This window comes from Panthera onca, chromosome F2 (genome assembly GCF_046562875.1).
Source record: "Panthera onca isolate mPanOnc1 chromosome F2, mPanOnc1 haplotype 2, whole genome shotgun sequence".
NCBI lineage: Eukaryota > Metazoa > Chordata > Mammalia > Carnivora > Felidae > Panthera > Panthera onca.
This window is the reverse complement of record NC_138356.1, coordinates 577,965-599,240: the sequence shown is the minus strand read 5'-3', so window position 1 is coordinate 599,240 and position 21,276 is coordinate 577,965. Positions and strand designations below refer to the sequence as shown.

Here is a 21,276-nt window from a genome sequence, read left to right as displayed (position 1 = left end):
GGAAGTGTGTGGCTCTTTAAAAGGGTGGCCTTTTTGAAGAGGGAAAATCAAAGGAAGGGAATTACTACTGAAGTTTCTTACCCAAAGACAACTCTCACCACCACATATTTCCTGTTAAAGGAGCATCTGAAATGGTTCTTCAGTAATAACCTAACCCAACCCAGTTGACTTGCATTGAATAATCCCTAAGGATTCCCTTCTACTGCACTTCTGTGCACTCTTGGTCACACCCAGCTGGAGGGAAGGGTCTCCACAGTAGACTGAACACCCTGGTGCCCACTGCCCAGACTCACGTCACACTGGAGCTTGACCCCTGGCCCACTGTGTAACCCTAACCAATCATCCTCACCTCTAAGACAGGAGTGAGAACAGAGCTTTTTCCCTCACTGACTCTTGTGAGGACTAGAAAGGATAGGAAAATGAAAGTTTTCCACTTTTCCAATACATGGAAAACTTTTTTCTGTGAAATATTAAGTAATGGACATTCATAGTCTCCCCATCCTTGATAAAGTATTCTCACAGCACAACCCCACGCATGTCTCCTTTGACTTTGTGAGGAGACCAGAGGTCTGTGTGCAGAGACTCACAGAGAGCATGATCCTCACCTGTACTGGATGCCAAGTCTTGGGACCAAATGGTCTGCATTTTTCCTGCTAAAATGGAGCTTCAATAATTACCATGTATCATGTGCAAAAATCCAAATCTTGTTTAGGAAAATTCTAGGAGAAACCCAAGCAAACAACTAATGTCCATTTCACAAATATTTTGAACCTACAATGTGCCTTGAAATGAGCAAGAAATAGCACCTGCCCTAATAAAGCCTAACAGTTGGCAGGCCAATCTGAAATACTGGCTACCAGGCATTTTAATCAATGTCGACTTTTACCAATGTCTATACCATGCAAAGGAGTGTGACAATGACCAAGACAAGGTCTGATGTCTTGCTGTGACTCAGAGCCAGGCACATAGTGCAGGCCAGCTTGGGAGAGCCATCTAAGACTCCTCATATAAATGCTGATGTTTGCATATCATTTCTAAAAAAAATGGACGCCCTCAAACTTATGCCTATGATGTCACTCTTATTTACGTTAGAGTATACGTATGCTCTCTGGTGGGACGCAGGTCAGCAGGAATCCCACAGTGCCCCGGGCATGGGCACCGAAGTGAGTATCATGATGACCACTGGGTGCCTTGCTGGAGGAGGTGACCCAGCTGTAACTGCTGCAGGAGACAAAGGAGGCAGTGCTGGGTGCGGGTGACAGGAGTCTTCATGAAGGAGCACCTGACGACTGGCCTGTGAGGGAAAGGTAGGTCTTCATTGAGGCCCAGGAGAAAAGCGAAGCGTTCTAGGCGTAGGACACGGTGCATGCACGAGTGGTGGGACAAAAGGCTACACATGCAGCTGGCTGGGGACCAGCATGGGGGCTTGTAAAAGGCGTTGGTATCCTGGCTCTGGGGTTAGTATTTGAGCATGTTGACTAGGCTTGGCTTCTGGTATAAAATTTATCAGTGATTAATCTGTTACTTTGAAAACAAAAGTTGACCTCTAAACAATAACTATGAATTGGGTCACCTGAGTGGCTCAGTCCGTTAAGCGTCGGACTCTTCACTTCAGCTTAGGTCATGATCTCATGGTTCATGGGATCAGGCCCCGCATGGGACTCTGCATGGATAGCTTGGAGCTTGGGATTCTCTCTGTCCCCACCCCGGCCCCCCCAAGCCCAGCCCTACTCATGCTCTGCCACACGAGCATGCTCTCTCCCTCAAAAACAAAAGAAAACGAAGCAAAACAAAAAACCAAAAACTTATAAAACAATAACTATTAATTGGATCATTTTCTGAAACGCACCTGCTCACACATAGTGCCTACCTCCTTACTCTATCACAAAAGCTGACGGGACAGCCGTGCTCTCCTGATCTCTGGTCTGGCTTCCAAAGGAGGTAAATGGATATTTAGACAATGGAGCCTGTCTTCTCTCTTCCTCATTCTAGTCCTTAGCCCCGGGCCTTTCCTGTTGTGTTCAGGGTTCTGAAATCTTGACCTGCCCTCTGAGCCCCCTTCAAAGGTGGCAGCTATTAGCCCACATCTTTCTGTATCAGGCACTTGCCAATTTAGTGCCTGCTTGGGTTACCCCTGGCTCTCTTGATGGCCCATGAGCTCTTGGAGGGAATGGTCTATTTTTATACTCCTGGTAAAGATGCCTGCAGGTACCAGAAACTCAAGATTAGTTCCTAACTAGTTTTTTGTTCTCTTTCCCCTCAACTGCTCCAGACGTTTCTAAATTTGTAGCCCTGCCACAAGCTCTCCTTCTGTCTTAAATCCATTAGAGGTACAATAGCAGGAGCATCTTAACTCCACTTTCATTTTTATTCCCTCTTCTCTCAAAATTTCACAGAGGCCCTAATTTTCTCTTGGATTGATGCAGAATCCCTAATGATAGAACCTAAGGCTTTATCTAGCTGACTTTGTGCCTTAGTATATTCTGGTTTAGGATAAATCCCAAAAATTTAACACAGAGCTCAGTGCTACAGCCACTAGCCATGGGCATAGCACTAAGAGGCACTAAATAGTTACAGAATAAATGAGTGAATTATCTTTTCAATAAACCCTCTCATTTCCTATTTTGCAAACATCCTTCCTGATCCTATATATATATATATGTCCTCACAGATAACATGTTACCAATTTGAAGACAGCTTTTTTTTTTTTTTTCCTGGCAGGTCAGAATGTTTAAAGCATTTGTTCTGACTAACTTCTTTCATGAAATCTGACATCAGCCAGTTAGGATCTAGTCACTTAAAACATTAACAGCTTCAATACTTGTGCCCGTCTAGTTTTATGTTCAGTAGGATGCCAGTCAAGGTCAAAGATCATGCCAGCTGCTTCCTCGTCATTCTGGGCACTGAGGCAGAGTCTTCTGTAAATAGTGAGTACTAAGTGCTCTTATATAAAATTTTCTCTTAAAGGGCCAATCAGCAGATCTAAATCAAATAGCACCTATAGGTTAATCATTTTAGATACAGAGAGCTTAATGGGTTTTTAACAAGTTGGGACATAAATATAGTAGGATTTTGAACTGAAAGAACTTCCCCTCCCCCACAAAAAATTTGGCTAGCTATATTTTCCATACCTATAGGGTTAACATATATTTCACGAAATTTCCTTTTCAGGATTGCTCTGTCATATAAAAATAAAAACAGATAATAATCAACAATAAAAAGATAAAGGTCATACATAGAATCATGACATCAAAGTCATGTGACTTTTCAGCTTATTTGACCTACTAAACTGCTGCACAGGCCACATGGGAAGACAAAGGTCAGGGGACATGCCTTAGGAGAAGAAAGTCACTGGAGAAAGAGCAGGAAGAACTCTGGAGGGGAAGAGAGCATAGGCAGAGCTCCACATTCTGCTCAGTGAGCATGCCTCAGCAGTGGGTTTTTTCTTTTTTTTGAAAATAATGTTTCTTTCCCTTTAAATCCAGGCTATTTTTCTGATGTCTTTTGCTTTAAGCAGTCAGTATGGGCACACGACTCCAAAAATATGTCAGGGAAGTGCAAAATATATGATTGCTCTGTTTTTGCAAGCCTTCTCAAACGAGGCAGGTGGACAGAGCAGTGTCCCCCCCACACTGGTCCAAAACACGTCTGTGTGACTGGACAGCTCTGAGGCCATCAGTCCCCTTCACAGCCTTGTAGGGGAGTAGTGATTTTCCCCCTCACTGGAAGTATGGATTAGATGAATTCTGGTAGCCAAGATCAAAAAGACTTCATGATTTTTCCCCCCCAAAAAACTATTTTCCAACTGGCAAAAAAGTTATTTTCTGTATTAGGTACTGGAATTATATAATTACAATTAATCATTTTAGCTTCAATTTTGGGAAAAAGTACTTTGTTCAGATTTATGAGAAGTATATTTTGTTAGAGTTTACGAGAGTTGCTATGAAACACAATAATTTGGGGGAAAATAAAAGAGACAATTTGTGTTGACGGGGCCATGGATGGATGACTGACAATGGATGATATCACCAATAGGCAATTATAACATCCAGCATTCCTAAATGATCTAATAATTTGTTTTGAAGAAATATAGCTTCTAAAAGAATAAAAGACAGTCTAAACATTTATTTGGATAGCTGTGCGTCAAAATAAAATTAAGTATAGAAGTAAAGGAATTAATTCCAACCTAAAAAATCAAATATTTAGCCACCAACTGAAAAATGGTATGGGTTCCAAAAGTTTGTAAATGAATTATTTGCCACACTCAGTGTATTTCCTGTGGGGGAAAAAAAAAACCAAAACATTTTCTATGGGAATGTTGTAGGTAGTAGTAAGGCTCCCAGTGCGACCCTCAAAGAAGTAGATTAAATATTAGGAACACATATGTAGAGTGTATGTCGTAAAAGAGCATGAACGTTACAGAGCCAAAGACTCCTGGATGGCAGTCCTGGCTCTGTCATTCTCCGGTAGAATGCCACGAGAAGTTGTGTGCTATGTGGTCTCTGGCAAGAAGTCAGCCTCCCAGAGCAGCCTCTGTCTGGCCCGTAGCACACAGGAAACCCGGCCCCTGAGCAAGACTGCTGCCTCGGAGGGAGGATTTCCTGTGATGGGGACCCCGCTTGTATCCTGGTGTTCTCAGGTGGAGGTTCGTGTAGAGTTGACGTCAAGGAAGATTACCTCCCACACGGTCCTGAGAGCGTTAAGGCTGTCAGGTCCACCTGTGAAGGCAGTGATACCACTTACTGTAACTGCATGGTCTGTCAGGGGTTTGCAGTTCTCAAACGTAGGACTCAGATGAGGTTCAGCCTTAATAAAGACAAGGTTCATGTGATCCAATTAAACTTTTCACACACCCAGATATGCTTTCCAAATGAGCACTGCCCCCCACCCATAAGGAAACTGCATGATAATACAGACACCCTTTCATAAATAAAAGGAAGCATTTGTTATAAGATAAATCTGCATGCTTCAATAAAATGTTCTCGTATCTATCTAACCAGGGCTTACAGGGGATCTTTCTATGAAATATGTGTCTTTTAGAAAAACAAGCTCTTGGGCAGAGCCATCTCTCACCTGCACAGTACCATATGAAAGCCAGATGGTACACAGAGTCGTGGCCAATGGGAATGCTGACTGCTCACAATTTAGTTATTTTTAAAAAATGTTTATTTATTTATTTTGAGAGAGAGAGAGCACGCACGCAAATGAGTAGGGAGGGGCAAAGAGAGGGACAGAGAGAATCCCAAGCAGGCTCCACACTGTCAGAGCAGAACCTGACAAGGGGCTTAATGTCACAACTGGGAGATCATGACCTGAGCTGAAATCAAGAATTGGGCACTTAACCAACTGAGCCACCCAGGTGCCCCAAATGCTCACAATTTAGAATGACTGTGACTAGAATGTTCATTATGCAAACCAGTGGAGGATGCTATCCATAACTGCTTTAAAATCAGAATATCATATACTCATGATGGTTTTTTTCTCTCTTTCCCAGATACTGGTATAAGCTCAGATGTTCCTACAATTAGACAAAAAATTAACATCAAAAGAGTTAAAATAACACACTATTCAAGGAAGGAGAGATTATAATAAAATAGAGAAAATCCCAAATTTACTGTTTATACTAATTCTCTATATGATTGAATAGTATGATTAAAAATGTTCCTTCTTTTTCCTAATTCATAGATTTCAGATGATTACTGGAGATATAATAGCCACAGTTTGGACCAGATCTATGTACCATTCTACCTTGCTTATCCAAAATCATATTTTAAGGTAAGGTACCATGAAACTTAACAGAGAACAAAATTTTCTTACTATGGAAAGCAAAAACATGTGACAACTTAAAGAGTTTTATTTAAAGCTTATAAACTGCCTGTACACTAAGTTATATTTTCGTTTATATAAACTGGCTCATGCGAAGCTGTTTTATTTCTTAATTAGTATACAGAAAATAAATTTTATGATTAAAACACATATATATAACATTTTGTATTTTCTTAATTTTTAATAAAATTAGGAGTCACTAAACCTGTATAACTGTTTTTGTTGCTAATTATAATTTTTTCCCCTAGAAGTACTTTATGGGCTTTCTTCAACTCTGGCCTAGTTTTATAGACAAACTCTAGGATCCTGGTTTATTGTCCTTAAAACTAAGAAATAAATCACTAATTAAAGAACCAGTCATTGCAGCAATTACAGAGGGTCCTCACCTTCCTCTGGTAGCCTTCTGTAGAACCTTCATTCCCATCAGGCTGCAGGATTTCCCTTCCAACTGTTGGTCTTTCAAGATGGCGCCCTCAGAGTATACTTCACTGAACATTCCATAGGCATCTTGCACGAGAAGGCAGACTCTACAAAAGAATATTCACATTTTTTTTTTAGAAGATAGTTTTTGATTCACTACAGAGAATAGGATTACCTTCTTCTTCACTAGGAATCCATTGAAATCATCTTCCTGAATGGATAAATCAGGGTAAATGAAGTTGAATTCAAACATGCGCTTTTAGATTTGTACTTACAGGTGTTTGGATCAGTATCCACCTCATATGGAAGGAAACAGAATTCTCTTTTGGCATAAAACTAAACCCTAAGCCAAATGTGGTTTAAAAGCACACGAAGAAGATCATCCTTTCAAATAAAATATATTGCCACTGTCCCAAAAAGGGTATCCTTCTTCCCCATTTTTATCTTGCCTTTTATAACAGGAAACATTTATATTTTGCATGGATGCTCAACATTGAAAAACCTCCAGTGTTAACATTATGATGAGAACAGTAAGGGGCCTTCTCTGAGAAAGTACATATTCACAGACATGCATATCCCAGTAGGATAAAAAACAGTATCCTTGCTGGCAGCAACAGAGACATGATGGATATCCAGTGACATGATGGGATTCCCCCCAACTTTTAAGTTCAAAGGGCAGTACTTATAAACACCTCTTTTCTTTTTTCTTAAAAAAATCTCTCTCTCTCTCTCTCTCTCTCTCTCTCTCTCGGGAGAGAGATGAACAAGCAGGAGACAGAGGCTGAGGGAAAGAGAGAATCTTAAGCAGGTTCCATGCTCAGCAAAGAGCCTGACCTGGAGCTCAATCCCACGACCCTGGAATCATGACCTGAGCTGAAATCAAGAGTCCGATATTCAACTGACTGAGCCACACAGGCATCCCTATAAAAACCTATTTATCACTGAATTTCCAATCCTCTCACTTCATAATTCAGGGAAATGAAGTCTTACTTATTATGATATGACACATTCTCAGAAAATATTTACTGAAGCCTGAAGAAAATTTAGGTAATAAATAACACCACCAAAGAGAGTGTGAGGAACAAAACTATTTTAAAGATGAGGGTGTACAGGAAAGTGCATGTTGGGAAAGAGAAGATGACAAATGAACAAAGGAACACTAAATCTGAAGTAGTGAACTTTAAACATGCTTAGAAACTAGGCTTCATGATTAAGTCTCCCCTCTCAGGCCCACAGGGCCCCCTTGGTTCACAAAAAAAGCAAATGGAAATCTTGTGTGAAGGAAACCACCTTTAATTTGATCATTACTTGTCATGGAGTAAAGCCAAATCAAATAAATATGCACTCGAATGAAAATCACCTCATAGGAAATAAACCACTACATGGGAAGAGTAAAACAAACAAACAAACAAACAAAAAAAAAAACAATAGACCTCTTGAGAACTTGACATATTAGAATTTAAAGATATGAAGTATGGAATAACTATCTTAAAAAAAGGAAATTCATGAAGATGTAATACAAGACAAAAAGCTGTACAAAATGACTGGGCAGGTTTGAAGAATAAAATTAGAACTTTCAAAAAGGAAACACTCCACTTCCTGAAAAAAAATGTTATTAAATAGGTGTAAACAAATGGTCATGTGTACCTGAAGAGTATGGATATGTGAATTGGGTTACAAATTTGAATAAATTACCTAGAATATATGTTGAGAGCTGAGATAAAAAATGTGAGAGAAAAGAGAAGTACAGAGGATAGGATGAGAAAGTCTAACATTTGTCTAACAGGAATTTCAGAAGAACAAGAGAGAGGAAGAAGAAGCAAGAGTTTGTAGATTTAGTAACTGGGAAATCTAATGTAAGAAATGAATCCGAAGATCCAGGAAGAAAAACAAATACCAAGCAGTACAACTAAAAGGAAACCCATCCTAGGACACACACTGTAACAAAACTAGAGAATATCAAACACGATGAAAAGATTCTAAAAGCAAAAAGCATGAACAGACAGACTATCTACAAAGGAATAAAAATTTGATTTACACCAACCTCCTCAAGAGCAATGAATGAAGCCAGATAACTGTGAAACATTTTAAGAATTCTGGAAGCCATCTCAAAACTGTGTACCTGCAAAACTATCTTTCAAGAATGATGGTAAAATAAAGTCATTTTTAGATAAACACTAGCTACATTTTCCACCTACACAGCCTGAAATACTTACTAGTTACTAAGATAATTACTAAAATAATTTCTAAATTATGTAATTTAGGAAGAAGGACATTATTCTGGAAAAACAGGTCGAAGACACAAGGACTACTGACCAACAATATAAACAAAACAAACACAGTAGAATAAAATAACACCACCATCAACAACATCAATTAATGTGGGGGAGCTGAAAAACTGGAAATGGAGAGCAAATAGGTCAAATGGGGTGATGAAGTTCAAATGTTTCCAAGTGCTCATATCACTCACAGCAGGATTAAGATATTAACTCAAGATTTCATTAAATATTTACATCTGGTAAAAATTCAAGGATAACCACCAAAAGAAAAGAAATAGGTGTATAAATTCCAAATTACTAGATGGAAAAAAATGGAATGAGAAATATAGACCAAAAAAACCCCCAAAACAAACAAACGAGAAACAATACAACCTCAAGAAAATGCAAAGAAAAAGCACACATAAAAAAAGGGCAGGAAAATGTAAGGTAATAAGTATAATGGTAGACATAAGTCTATGTATATTAGAAATGGAATAAAAATGATTTAAACTTGTCAATTAAAAGGCACAGTTTGTCATGGTCGGTTTGAAGGAAAAAAAATGTTAACAGGAAATCTTCTAAAACACAGAAAGGTTTAAAGGGTGAAAAAAAAATGTTTCAGGTAAATATTAACCAAAAGAAAGCTGAGGAGGTAGTTCTGAGACTTAACTAAATAGATTCTAGGACAGAAAGCATTATTAGGGATAGAGAGGTCACTAATATTGATTTCAAAAAAAGCTTAATTTCCCAGGAAGGCATATAATTCTAAATCTTTATGTTCTCAGCATCAAAATATATAAAGTCACACAACTACAGAGAGAAGTGAACAAATCCAACACCATTGTGGGAGAGTTCAACATACCTCTGCCAAGTATTAAGTCGATCTGAGGAAAAAATTAGTAAAGATTTGGAAAACTTGCATATACCTAAAAAGTTTGATTTGTTGGATAGGCAATCAGAAAAACTTCCCACAATTACAGAAAATGCATTCTCAAGCACACATAGGACATTTATAAAATGTGACCCATTGGCCGAAGACAGGTCTGAATGAATTTCAAAGAGTCAGTATTGTATGGGACACATTGTCTGCCTACAATATAATTAAAAGAGAAACCAAGTGAAAATAGGTATCTTTAAAAATCTTCCATTTGGAAATTTCACAGCATCCTTTTCAACACATAGGTCAAATATGAAATCACAGTAGAAAAGAGACAGTATTTTGAACTACGGGATAAAAATACCAGACATGCCAAAACTTATGGATTATAATGATTCTTTAGGGAATTTGTAGCTTTAAATATAATAAAACATGATCACTTCTCCTTTTCTATGTAGATCTTTTTTTTAATGTTTATTTATTTTGAGAGAGAGAGAAGGAAAACACACACACACACACACACACACACACACACACACACAGTGCAAGCAGGGGAGAGGCAGAGAGAGACGGAGACACAGAATGTGAAGCAGGTTCCAGGCTCTGAGCTGTCAGCACAGAGCCAAAAAAATCTTTTTTAATGTTTATTTATTTTTGAGAGAGAGAGAGACAGAGAGAGAGAGAGACAGAGAGAGAGAGACAGAGCGTGAACAGGGGAGGGGAAGAGAGAGAAGGAGACACAGAATCTGAAGCAGGCTCCAAACTCTGAGCTGCCAGCACAGAGCCTGATGTGGGGCTCGAACTCACAGACAGCAAGATTATGACCTGGATCGAAGTCAGAGGTTTAACTGAATGAGCCACCCAGGTGGCTCTTTGAATTAGTTTTCTATGTACTTATCATAAGTTATATACCTCTGTCAACTACCAAAGTGTTCCTTCAGGGTGCTGAACCTTATAGGTACTCTGCCTTGAAAGGGCTCTCCTGGAGCCTCTGCTCCTGGAGCCTCTAGACTCCAGTCTAGACTGGTTAACATCCACCAGTGGCATGGTAGTTAACCTGGGATCGCTTGTCAGAAAATCTGAGGGATTTCCTTTGCTGCTCTAGCATGTTCAGTGTCCTATTTTCCATATCTCATACCTTCCTTTTTAAACTTTTTTTTAAATGTTTATTTATTTTTAAGAGAGAGAGAGACAGAGTACAAATGGAGAAGGGGCAGAGAGAGACAGAGAGAGAGAGGGATACACAAAATCTGAAGAAGGCTCTGGGCTCTGTGGCTCGAACTCACGAGCCATGAGATCATGACCTGAGCCAAAGTTGGACGCTTAACTGACTGAGCCATCCAGGCACCCCTCATATCTTCCTTTTTTAACTGACTATAAGTTAGTAGGTCACATCTTCTAACTTCCTGAAAAGGGGGGATTGGGAGCTAAAATTTTTTTTTTAATTTTTAAAAAATATTTATTTATTTATTTTTTTGAGAGAGAGAGAGAGAGGGAGAGAGAGACAGAGAGAGACAGAGAGAGCAGGGGAGGGGCAGAGACAGAGGGAGACATAGAATCCAAAGCAGGCTCCAGGCTCTGAGCTGTCAGCACAGAGTCTGACATGGGACTTGAACACATGAACTGGGAAATCATGACCTGAGCTGAAGTCGGAGGCTAAACTGACTGAGCCACTGAGGCGCCCCAGGGAGCTAAAAGTTTTTAAACGTTCATGAAATTTTTGTTAAACTATCCTCAAACTTTACGGGTAGTTTGGCTGAGTATAGATTTCTAGATTGGAAATAATTTTTCCATTCCAAATCCAATACTGTTTGTCTTCCTCCTTTCTGTAGGGGAGATGAGCTCTGTTCTAGTTCCCAGGGTGCTGACACTGAATAGTGACAATTCCTAGGTACACTGGGTGAGTGGTATCCTTACTGAGACCCTTCACAGTGGAATCACATCTACTCTGAGTCATTTCATTGATAATGCTTATTTTTTCTTTTCTCTCATTCTGGTTATTGGACATCCTGGACTAGTTCTTTAATTTTCTTAACTTTTCTCTCTTATTTTCCACTTCTTTCTGGCAGTTTCTTCAAATTTGGCTTTCAATGCTTCTAATTAGATCTTTCATAATTTCTCCTTTTCCTATGTTTAACTTCTAACAGTTCTCTTTTAAGCTCTGAAAGATGTTTTCTCGCCCCTTGACAGTGTTCTTTTTTGTTTTATGGTTGCAATATCGTAACTTCATTTAAGAAGCTTTCTTCAGGCCTCTGCTATCTGTTCCTATGTTAGAGCAAGCTCTAACAAGCTTCCTGGATTCTCCCAAAGGGTAGGAAGAGGAACTCATCAACCATGGGTTGAATGAGCTGGGTGATTTTATAGTTGGGGAATCTCAGATGTTAATTATCTTTATATCTTCTGTTGATGAGAAAATTCCTCAGAAAAGACTTGTGTTTAAATACCCACTATATACCAGGGTAAGGCAGGAACGACCACTCAACAGTGTAGGCTAGGGGGACAGGATATGATCGCTTCCTGGACAGACTTGCAATTGATTGTTTTTCTTATTTTAGTCCTTTTTATCTTCCACAGCGGTAGTAGGAAAATTGAATATGCAAAGAAAAATAATCCTTAACCATTATCTCACATTATACACAAAAATTGACTCAAAATGGATCATATACCCAAATATAAAATCTAGAACTTGAGAAAACACAGGAGAAAAAATTGTTGTTAACCTTGGAGTAGGTAAATACTTCTCAAGACACAAAAACACACATTATAAAAGAAAAAAATTATTTTGACATTACCAAAATTAAAACTTCTGCTCTTCAAAAGACACCATTAAGAAAATGAATAGGCAAACCATAAGCGCTAAACTGACAAAGAGCTTGTGTCTAGATTCCATAAAGAACTATAGAGCTTATTATTGATATTAATAATATAATAACACTCTATATTACAAGAGTAATAAAAGAAGACAATCCAATCAAAAATGGGTTAAAGATACAAAATATCATGGGGCACCTGGGTGGCTCAGTTGGTTAAATGTGTGACTTTGGCTCAGGTCATGATCTTGCATTTGTGAGTTCGAGTACCACATCGGGCGCACAGAGTCTGCTTCAGATCTTCTGTCCCTTTCTCTGCTCCTCTGTTGCTCATGGTCTCTCTCTCTCAAATAAATAAACATTAAAAAAATACAAAATATCATGAATTCCATTTCTATGAAATATCTAGAACAGTTAAATCCATAGAGACAGAACAGAGAATGGTGGTAGCCAGGGGGTAGGAAGAGACAGAAATAGGGAGTAACTGTTTTATATGTATGGGATTTCCTTTTGGACTGATAAAAATGTTTTCGAACAGAAGGAAATGGTGACTGTATAATACTGTAAGTTTTATATCAGGTGAATCGCACTTCAGTGTAAAACAAACTGGACAAATATGTGAATAAATGCTTCATCAAAGAGTATGGCCAATAAACACATGTGGCCAATAAACACATAAAAAGATGCAGAACACCATTACTCATAAGGGAAATGCAACTTAAAACCACAATGAGATACCACTATACATATATATATATATATATATATATATATATATATATATACTGGAAAGGGGGAAATAAAAAAAGGTTGACGGTATCATGTTTTGTTGAGGACATGGAAGAACTGAAACAATCAGATTTTAGGTGGAAATATGTATGTTAAAGCCACTTTAGAAAAAACTTTGGCAGTTTCTAATAAAGTTAGACATATACTAATCACATGGCTAGTCATTCTACTCTAGGATTTTCCCAAGATAAATAAAATAATATATCTGCACAAAAAATTACAGATAGGTGTTGATGGTAGCTTCATTAAATAATAGCCCCAAAGTGGTAACAAGACAACAGTTGAATGGATAAATAAATTGTGATGTATCTTTATAATGAAATACTACTCAGTAGAGAAAAGAAACAAACACCTGACACAGGGATGAATCTTGAAAACAGTGTGCTGAGTGGAAAAAACATAAAAAACAGTTTATATCAAATTATAGAAAAGGCAAATGACTCTACAGTAACAGCAAACAGATCTGTAGTTGCCTAGAACTGGGGCCAGGCAGGATTGACAGCAGAAGGCATATGGAAACTTTTTGGGGTGACAGAAATAGTCTATGACTTCACTATGAAGTGACTCTACATGGTAAATGTATTTGTCAAAACCCAATGAACTATATGCTTAAATGGGTGCACTCTATTGTATGTATGTAAACTGTATTGCATATAAATTGTACCTTCAAAAAGTTGTTTAAAGGAAAAAAAAAAGGGTAGAGGAGACAACTTGAAGAAAATTCCACTGGAGAAACATAGGATAATTATGGAGAAGAGATTGGAAAACTTATTGTTACCTATGGAAGTTGCTACAGTTCTAACTCATTGCGCTAACAACAGGCAAACAATGAGAAAGAATCAAATGCTTAAAAATCCATTAGAAAAATATTATCCTTTGCAAAAAGGCATTTCCCCTTGTCATTATGAACTTTCAAAGGAAAACTGATATAACTTAAGCACATGTTTTCTTGTGCATCTTCAACAAATACTGAAAACGATCTCATACATACATACATACATTTATTTAAATTGACTGCTCTCTGCACTTTGTTTAAAAGTAGGCTTCATGCCCAGCATGGAGTCCAACGTGGGGCTTGAACTCACGACCCTGAGATCAAGACCTGAACTAAGATCAAGAGTCGAACACTTAACCAAGTGAGCCACTCAGGCGCCCCTGAAAACCACTTGCTTTTAGAGACAACTCTCAGAGTATGAAATTATAAATACATTTGGATATTTTTAAAAAGGAAACAAATACATTATTAGTGTTTCATGAAACAAAACTTAAAATCTTACCTTTTTCATGAAATCTCCATTACAAGGAACCACAAGCAAATTAACTATTAATTCCACCCTGAAAACATTAGGGTTGAAAATGCTCCCGTGTTCTCTATCTGAGCAGGCTCTCAATGAAAACTCTTTCCATGCTTGAGAGATTGAATGAGGCTGTGTTGTGAACACACACACAGCAAACTCATATAATACTTAACGCAGAAATATTCAATCACTTATTCACTCACTAGTGAGTTCATTTAAAGCTCACTGAGCTTAAACTTTGTAGGATATGTAAGGAGGGAAGGAGTCCTTACATATAGAATAGAAATAGAATAGAAATATACTTGAAAATCAAAAGATTTGAGCAACGTTAACACCTAACACTAATATAATGTATTATGGCTAATTACAGCATTGTCATAGTGCCTATTTAATCCTTCACCTGAGGAAACTAGGCATTGTTGACAGATGAGTAAAGTGAGGCTTAGAATGTTTTTAAAAAACCTAGCCAAGACCTTATGGAGATAACTGAATTAGGTCTTAAATGCAAGGCACTTGATTTGGTATTTTTGTGCCATAATATCACGTTACAGTAACAAGTTGTACGAATGTAGAAGAGTGATTAATTTTGTGGAGTGGAACAGAAGAGAACATCTGAGAGCAACTAGCATTCTAGTCTGCAAGGCAAGCACCAAGAATGCAATAAGGAATTAGCTCACGGCAAACTGCATGATGACACTCCAGAATATCTTAATCTAATCTTTATAGAGAGGCAACGATTTTTCCTACTGCTAAGTCAAACTATTTAAAATATACGTAAATCATATCTAGAAGAACTTTATCCACTCTACAACTTTCAAAAGATACTTTTAAATGTTTTGACAAGAATTGTATTAGAATATTAAGGTCAGAATGTAAGGAATTTATGCTAAATTATTTTCTAAGTCTGCTAGTGTAATAAAATGAAAAAGAAATACTCTTAAATCACTTGAAAATAATTTTATTAACTGTTTGATACTGTATGACTTTAATCCAAGACCCAAGTGGGAAAGAACACAAGATTACTCTTTCATAATATTATCCTATTTAAAACAGTATGCTATGTGAAAGCAAGGATAAAAGTATACATTTTCGTGTTGAATTTATAATGTCTTTTTTGGTCCACAGACCATTTCCTATCATAACCTTTGGGAGTAAGTGCTTTAATGTTTTGTTTTTTGTTTTTTGTTTTTTTCCTCAAAGGTCTATTCACCTTTAATTACCCCATCACCCAACTTGCCTCTCTGTTCCATGTCTAATTAGGGAGGCTAAGGCAGAGTCTTGGGGAATCAGGCTCCATTTCCCAAGGAGGAAGTCCTAGACTTCCTGTAAGAGTGGTCCTATACGAGTTCAGTTAATGCCTGATTGACTATACTGATGTATCCTGCACTGTTTTGTAAGCATTATTGCTTAATAATATATGCAAAAGTCAAGATGAATATAAAAACTTCCGTGGATCTGCTTTATAAAACTAGAGAGATTTGCTTGTGTTGAGGAGAGAAGAGGAATTAGCTAATACCTTTTCCTTAAATCTGTTCTGGTATTTGCCTTTATCTCAAATAACCAAGGAATGGTGCTCTTACTCTTCTGCCCTAGAGAAGAGCTATTAATATTTCCCTTCTCCCTTTTTTCTTCATGCCTGGCCACACACGCTTTCCCGCCTTGTCCTGCTCACTCAGCTGAAGCTCAGGGCTCACCAGCTCAGGCCTGAGGTGGAGTCACTGTCCTCATTAGTTCAAATGGGTTGGAACTGTGGCATTCAACAGTCCAAACCAGAGTTAGCTTATCAGCAGCATACAAAAAATTCCACCCACTCGTTGCTGCTTCCTGCTCAGTAGATACCATCTCCTAAAATCAGTGCTAGTGTGATAGGTCTCAGCAGAGAAGGGCCCCCTGATCAACTTGTTTTTCCTGACTCACCAGAGATAGATATTCCCCATGAAGCACATCATGTGTTAAGGGAACACAAATGGCTTCCCAGGGAGGAAAGAAATACCATGTGAGTAACTCTGGGACCTTGAAAAAGTTACTTACCGCATGAACTTGAATTTATTCATCTTAACATGGGAATAAAGGATCCTAATTGAGAGGCTGTTGTGAGCATTAAACAGTAACACAGGGCTTAGCACAGTGACTGGCACAAGTAGATCAATTTTTCCTTGGCAGGGTCCTTAGGCCAATTTTATAATAAGGTTTTCCCCCATATAGTTCTTGAACATTTTTGTTAGATCTATGTCTATATCACTTGCAATTTTGTTTGCTATTTTAAATGGGTTTTTTTTTTGTTTGTTTGTTGCTATGTTGCTGGTGTAAACAAATACAGTTAGAGTTTTATACAGAAAATTTTTGTTAACCCCTCAATCTTATTAATATTATTTGTGATACTTTTTATGAAGTTTTATGTAATCATGTCCTCTGTGCATTATGACAACTTTCCTTCAGGCTTCCTAACCCTTATGGTTTTTTTCCTTTTTTAATTTATCTTTTCTGACTGCACTTTAGGACCTTCAGCACAGTGCTGAAGAGAAGCTAGTGACATTGGGCATACTTATCCTGATTTTGAATAAAATGTCTTCAGTGTTTTATAATTAAGAATGATGTTTGGCAGATATTGTTCATCAGGTTAAACATTCCTAGTTTGCTGAAAAAATTTTTAAATCATGCCTGGGTATTGGATCTTATCAAATGCATTTTCCATATTAATTGGAATGACTATATGATTTTATCTCCTCTGATAATGTTGTAAATGACAATTATAGCTTTTTAAGTTAAAACAATTTTTTTTACTCCTGAGATAAAGCCAAGATCCTATTTGCTATGTTTTGTTTGGGATTTTTCTATGTCCATGAGTGATACTGACCTTTAATTTTACTTTTCATAGTAGATTTAATTTCATTTCTGAAAGCAATTGACTATATTATTTTCATATGATAAGTTGACAGGGATTCTTTTTTTTTTCCTTGAAAAATCTGTATGAGATTTGAATGATTTATCAAAAGTTTGAAAAAATTTAGTAAATACACACACACACACCCCCCTCAGATCTTTATCCATTCATCTATTAATGGACACTTGAGCTGCTTCCAGATGAGTAAAGTTTACCAGTCAAATCTGAAACGTTTCAGCTACTATTTACTCAGATGGTTTTTCTGCACCCTCTTCCCAACTTTCCTGCCATTCTACCACTCCCATTACGTGTATGTCGGTGCACTTAATGGTGTCCCACATTTCTATGAGGTTCCGTTTCATTTTCTTCATTCTTAAAAAAAAATATTTTTAAATGTTTATTTTTTGAGAGAAAGACAGAGTGCGAGTGGGTGAGGGGCAGAGAGAGAGGGAGACACAGAATGGGAAGCAGGTTCCAGGCTCTGAGCTGTCAGCACAGAGCCAGATGTGGGGCTCAAACTCATGAACTGCGAGATTATGACCTGGGCTGAAGTCGGATGCTTAACTGACTGAGCCACCCAGACACCCCTCATTTTCTTCATTCTTTTATTTCCCCTCTAAGAATATTTGCTATTTGGGAGATTTCTATAATTGTACAGAAATGATTTATTTTGGTGTGTCCTGTTTCTTCATAAAGATTGAGTATTTATTTATTTAAAATGTATTTATTTTGAGAAAGTGAGAGCAGAGGGGAAGAGTAGAGGGAGGGAGAGACAGAATCGAGTGGGGCTCAAACTCATGAACTGTGAGATCATGGCCTGAGCAGAGATCAAGAGCCAGACACTTAACCAACTGAGCCAAGACTGAGTTATTTAAAAGTCTTCATAAGTACTCTGAATCTCTAAAATACTCTGTATTCATAAATTTGAGATTGAGTTTTAACATCCTATTGAAATTACCATACTCTTTTTGGGAAGAATTTTAAATTTGATGAAAGTCTTAAAAATATGTAATGTTTCAGGGCGCCTGGGTGGGTCACTCGGTTGAGTGTCTGACTTCAGCTCAGGTCATGATCTCTGTGTTCCTGAGTTCGAGCCCCGTGTCAGGCTCTGTGCTGACAGCTCAAAGCCTGGAGCCTGTTTTGGATTCTGTGTCTCCCTCTCTCTGTCTCTCTCTGCCCTCCCCCTGCTCACGCTGTCTCTCTCTCTGAAAAATAAATAAACGTTAAAAAAATTTTTTTAAATAAAAAAGTATGTAATGTTTCACAAATTTGCATGTCATCTTTGTGCAGAGGCTATAGTAGTTTCTGCGCCATTCCAATTTTAGTGTAAGCGCTGCCAAAGTGAGCACTCGACATTTTTTTCCCTCTCTCCTTAACATTGTGCAAGCTCAATTACTCTGGATTCATATTCACAATCTTTCTTCTGTCAGCTCAAATCTACTGCTGAGTCTATCTAGTGAAGTTTTCATTTTGGTTATTACACTTTCTAACTTTAGATTTCCCACGTGGTTCTTTTTTATAGGTTGTATCTTTTTCTTCTGTTTATTTTGAGAGAGAGAGAGCGAGAGAGAGAGAGCACGTGAGTCCAATGGTGGAGAGGCAGAGAAAATGGGGGGTGGGGGAGAGAGAGAGGATCCAAAGCAGGCTCTGCGCTGACAGGAGTGAGTCCAATGTGGGGCTCGAACTCATGAATTGCAAGATCATGACCTGAGCTGAAGTCAGACACTTAAACAACTGAGCCATCCGAGTGTTCCTAGAGTTGTATCTTTTTACTGATTTTTTCCATTTGATTAGACACCGTCAACATTCCACCCTTTAACTCCTGAGGTATGGAGCCCTGCGTCGGGCTCTGTGCTGACAGCTCAGAGCCTGGAGCCTGCTTCAGATTCTATGTCTCCCTCTACCTTCCCCTCTTCCACTTGTGCTCTCTCTCTCTCTCTCAAAAATAAATAAAATGTAAAAAAAAATAAAATTAAAAAAAAAAAGAAATTTTTGTCTGCTAAGTCCAACATGTGGGCCCCTTCAATTGCCTGCACTTTTTTCCTCCTGTGTATAGGTCACACTTCCTTGTTTCTTCATAAATCTTGTAATTTTTTGTTGACAACTGAGCATTTTTGACAGTGTATTGTGGCAACTCTAGATATGGATAACTCGCCTACCTCAGGGGGTTGGTACTGTTGTTAATCAGTTATTTAGTGACTTGTCTGAACTTTTTCCTGCAGGCTGCAGTATGTGATGTTCCTGCTCCAATTTTTTTTGTTGGTTTGTTTGGTTTTAATCTTTTCACATGGTTACCTAGGGGTTGCCCATAGGTCAGCATAAGCTACTTTGAAAGGTTGTGCTTAAGCCCGCTTGGAAGTTAGATTTTTACTCTTTGCCATTGGGTGTATACACCTTGGAGGTTGCTATCATGGTTCAAGGAGGTAGGATTTTGTGCTCCTGCCTCTCCATCAGCCAGGGCTTGTATTACTCCTTTGGAGTCACTCCTGGGAGGGCATGGCCTTGGGCTGCCAAACTGCCAGGGATGCATCGCCTTTATTTTAAAGTCTAGCTTCCTAGGAGCTGCTCCTGGGTCAGAGCAGCCTACTGTTCACCTAGTATGGTTGCAGGGGTGCTGAGGCCTGCAGTGCCAGTGAGGCTCACACTCCAAATCTTCCCTGTGGGTTGCTCTGATTGCTAATGAGTGGGGGCGGCTGAACACACCCTTCTTGAGTCTGAAAGTTTTACTGTGATACTAGGAGGGTTCTTCTTGGCTATGTCTTTTCCCTGACGCTCTCTGTTAAAACTGCTGATTGTTTGGTCATCTCTTTATTGACACAGTATCACAGGGCTATAGGCAGTCTTGGAATTGCTCTCCACCAAGATCCCCATTACTTTCAACAGCACCCTTGAGCAGAGGATTGTACCCTGTTTCAAAACAGGTCAATTCTCTCAGGCAGTGCCATAGGGCTCTTCTTCCTTATAACCTCTTGTCCTCTGGGCAGAACCTCTGTGCCACTTCACAGACCCGGGGGTGAGAATGGAGTCCCCTTCTCCTGGAGTTACACTTCGGATCCAGAGTGTGTGTTGGGGTGGGGGTGGGGACACTGATCTGGGACTGCTTCTCTGCTCTGGTGCCTCTGTCCTATAGGTGAGCTGGGATAGGACAACTGGGCCAGTATTCTTGGCCCACCACACTTGGGGTAGAGCTGCAACGTGGGCTAGGAGATCTCCCACAGTGAAACTGTACCCTAGACTGTGGGCTGAGGGGAGCGGGGGCTTCTTCTTGACTGCAGTCCTGGAGCAGAATCCCAGAACAGTCTTCTTAAGACAACTTGGGCTGGTGGGGGCATGGATCATGGCTCAAGGGCCACGGACTCCTTGTTCTTTCTGACACTTAGTAAACTTTCTTGGTTCTATTGATGGAATGTTTCTCCATTTGGTGTATGCCTTTAGGAAAACTTCCTGAGGCTTTAAATGATTTTTAAAGTTTTCTCCAGCTAAAATATTTGTTAGGGACAGAATTCACTGTGTCCTCACTCTGCTATTCCAAAGGCAGTCTTCTATTTTTTTCTTCAATTTACATCCAGGAGAAATTATGATCCCATGGATATTTTGCATGTGCTATATAGGAAAACATAATGGCTCTTTAGCCATTATTTATAAGTTTTGAGAGTATTTGGAAACTTTCCATCCTAAATTTGTAGACTTGAGTGTGAGTTGTTCTTTTTTCTTAAAAGACATCTTGATTTGTTTGAACACAATTGCTATGTCAGACAAAAGAAATGCAGTGAGGCACAGAGGTCCACAGAGCCATGATATAAATGTCACAAGATTCTTAATAACAATGGCACTTGTGGGTTTTTCACTGTATACTACAACAGTGCTCTGGCTTTTGGGTGGCATCTAGTAAATATGATACACTTATTTATGTGCTAAATACAGCAGGACTGCTGCTGGCTCAGGCTGCCTGCAAGGCACTAGGAATCTGGCAATGAGCTACATAGACCCTGCCCTCTGTGCCTCCTTCGGGAAACACCTAATATGCATATAAATATACAATCACAAACCGTGGGAGTGCTAGCAAGGCAATACGCAGAGTGCCTTTAGATACAACTTGGGGTGGGATGGTCTA

General features: G+C 38.8%; 1 protein-coding gene and 1 non-coding gene across 7 annotated transcripts in view; both read right to left on the bottom strand.

Annotated features, from left to right (window-relative positions):
• The window catches only part of SPIDR (scaffold protein involved in DNA repair), a 487,671-nt gene that overhangs the window by 62,378 nt on the left and 404,017 nt on the right, over positions 1-21,276 (bottom strand). For all 6 annotated transcript variants that reach the window (XM_060610477.3, XM_060610479.3, XM_060610481.3 and 3 more), the window contains one exon: positions 6,213-6,353. In XM_060610477.3, the coding sequence (XP_060466460.3) occupies positions 6,213-6,353 (141 nt within the window). The remainder of the gene's footprint in view (positions 1-6,212; positions 6,354-21,276) is intronic.
• On the bottom strand, positions 18,408-18,511 carry LOC132664930 (U6 spliceosomal RNA). The gene has a single exon (XR_009603920.1). It is a non-coding gene; the product is annotated as a U6 spliceosomal RNA (small nuclear RNA).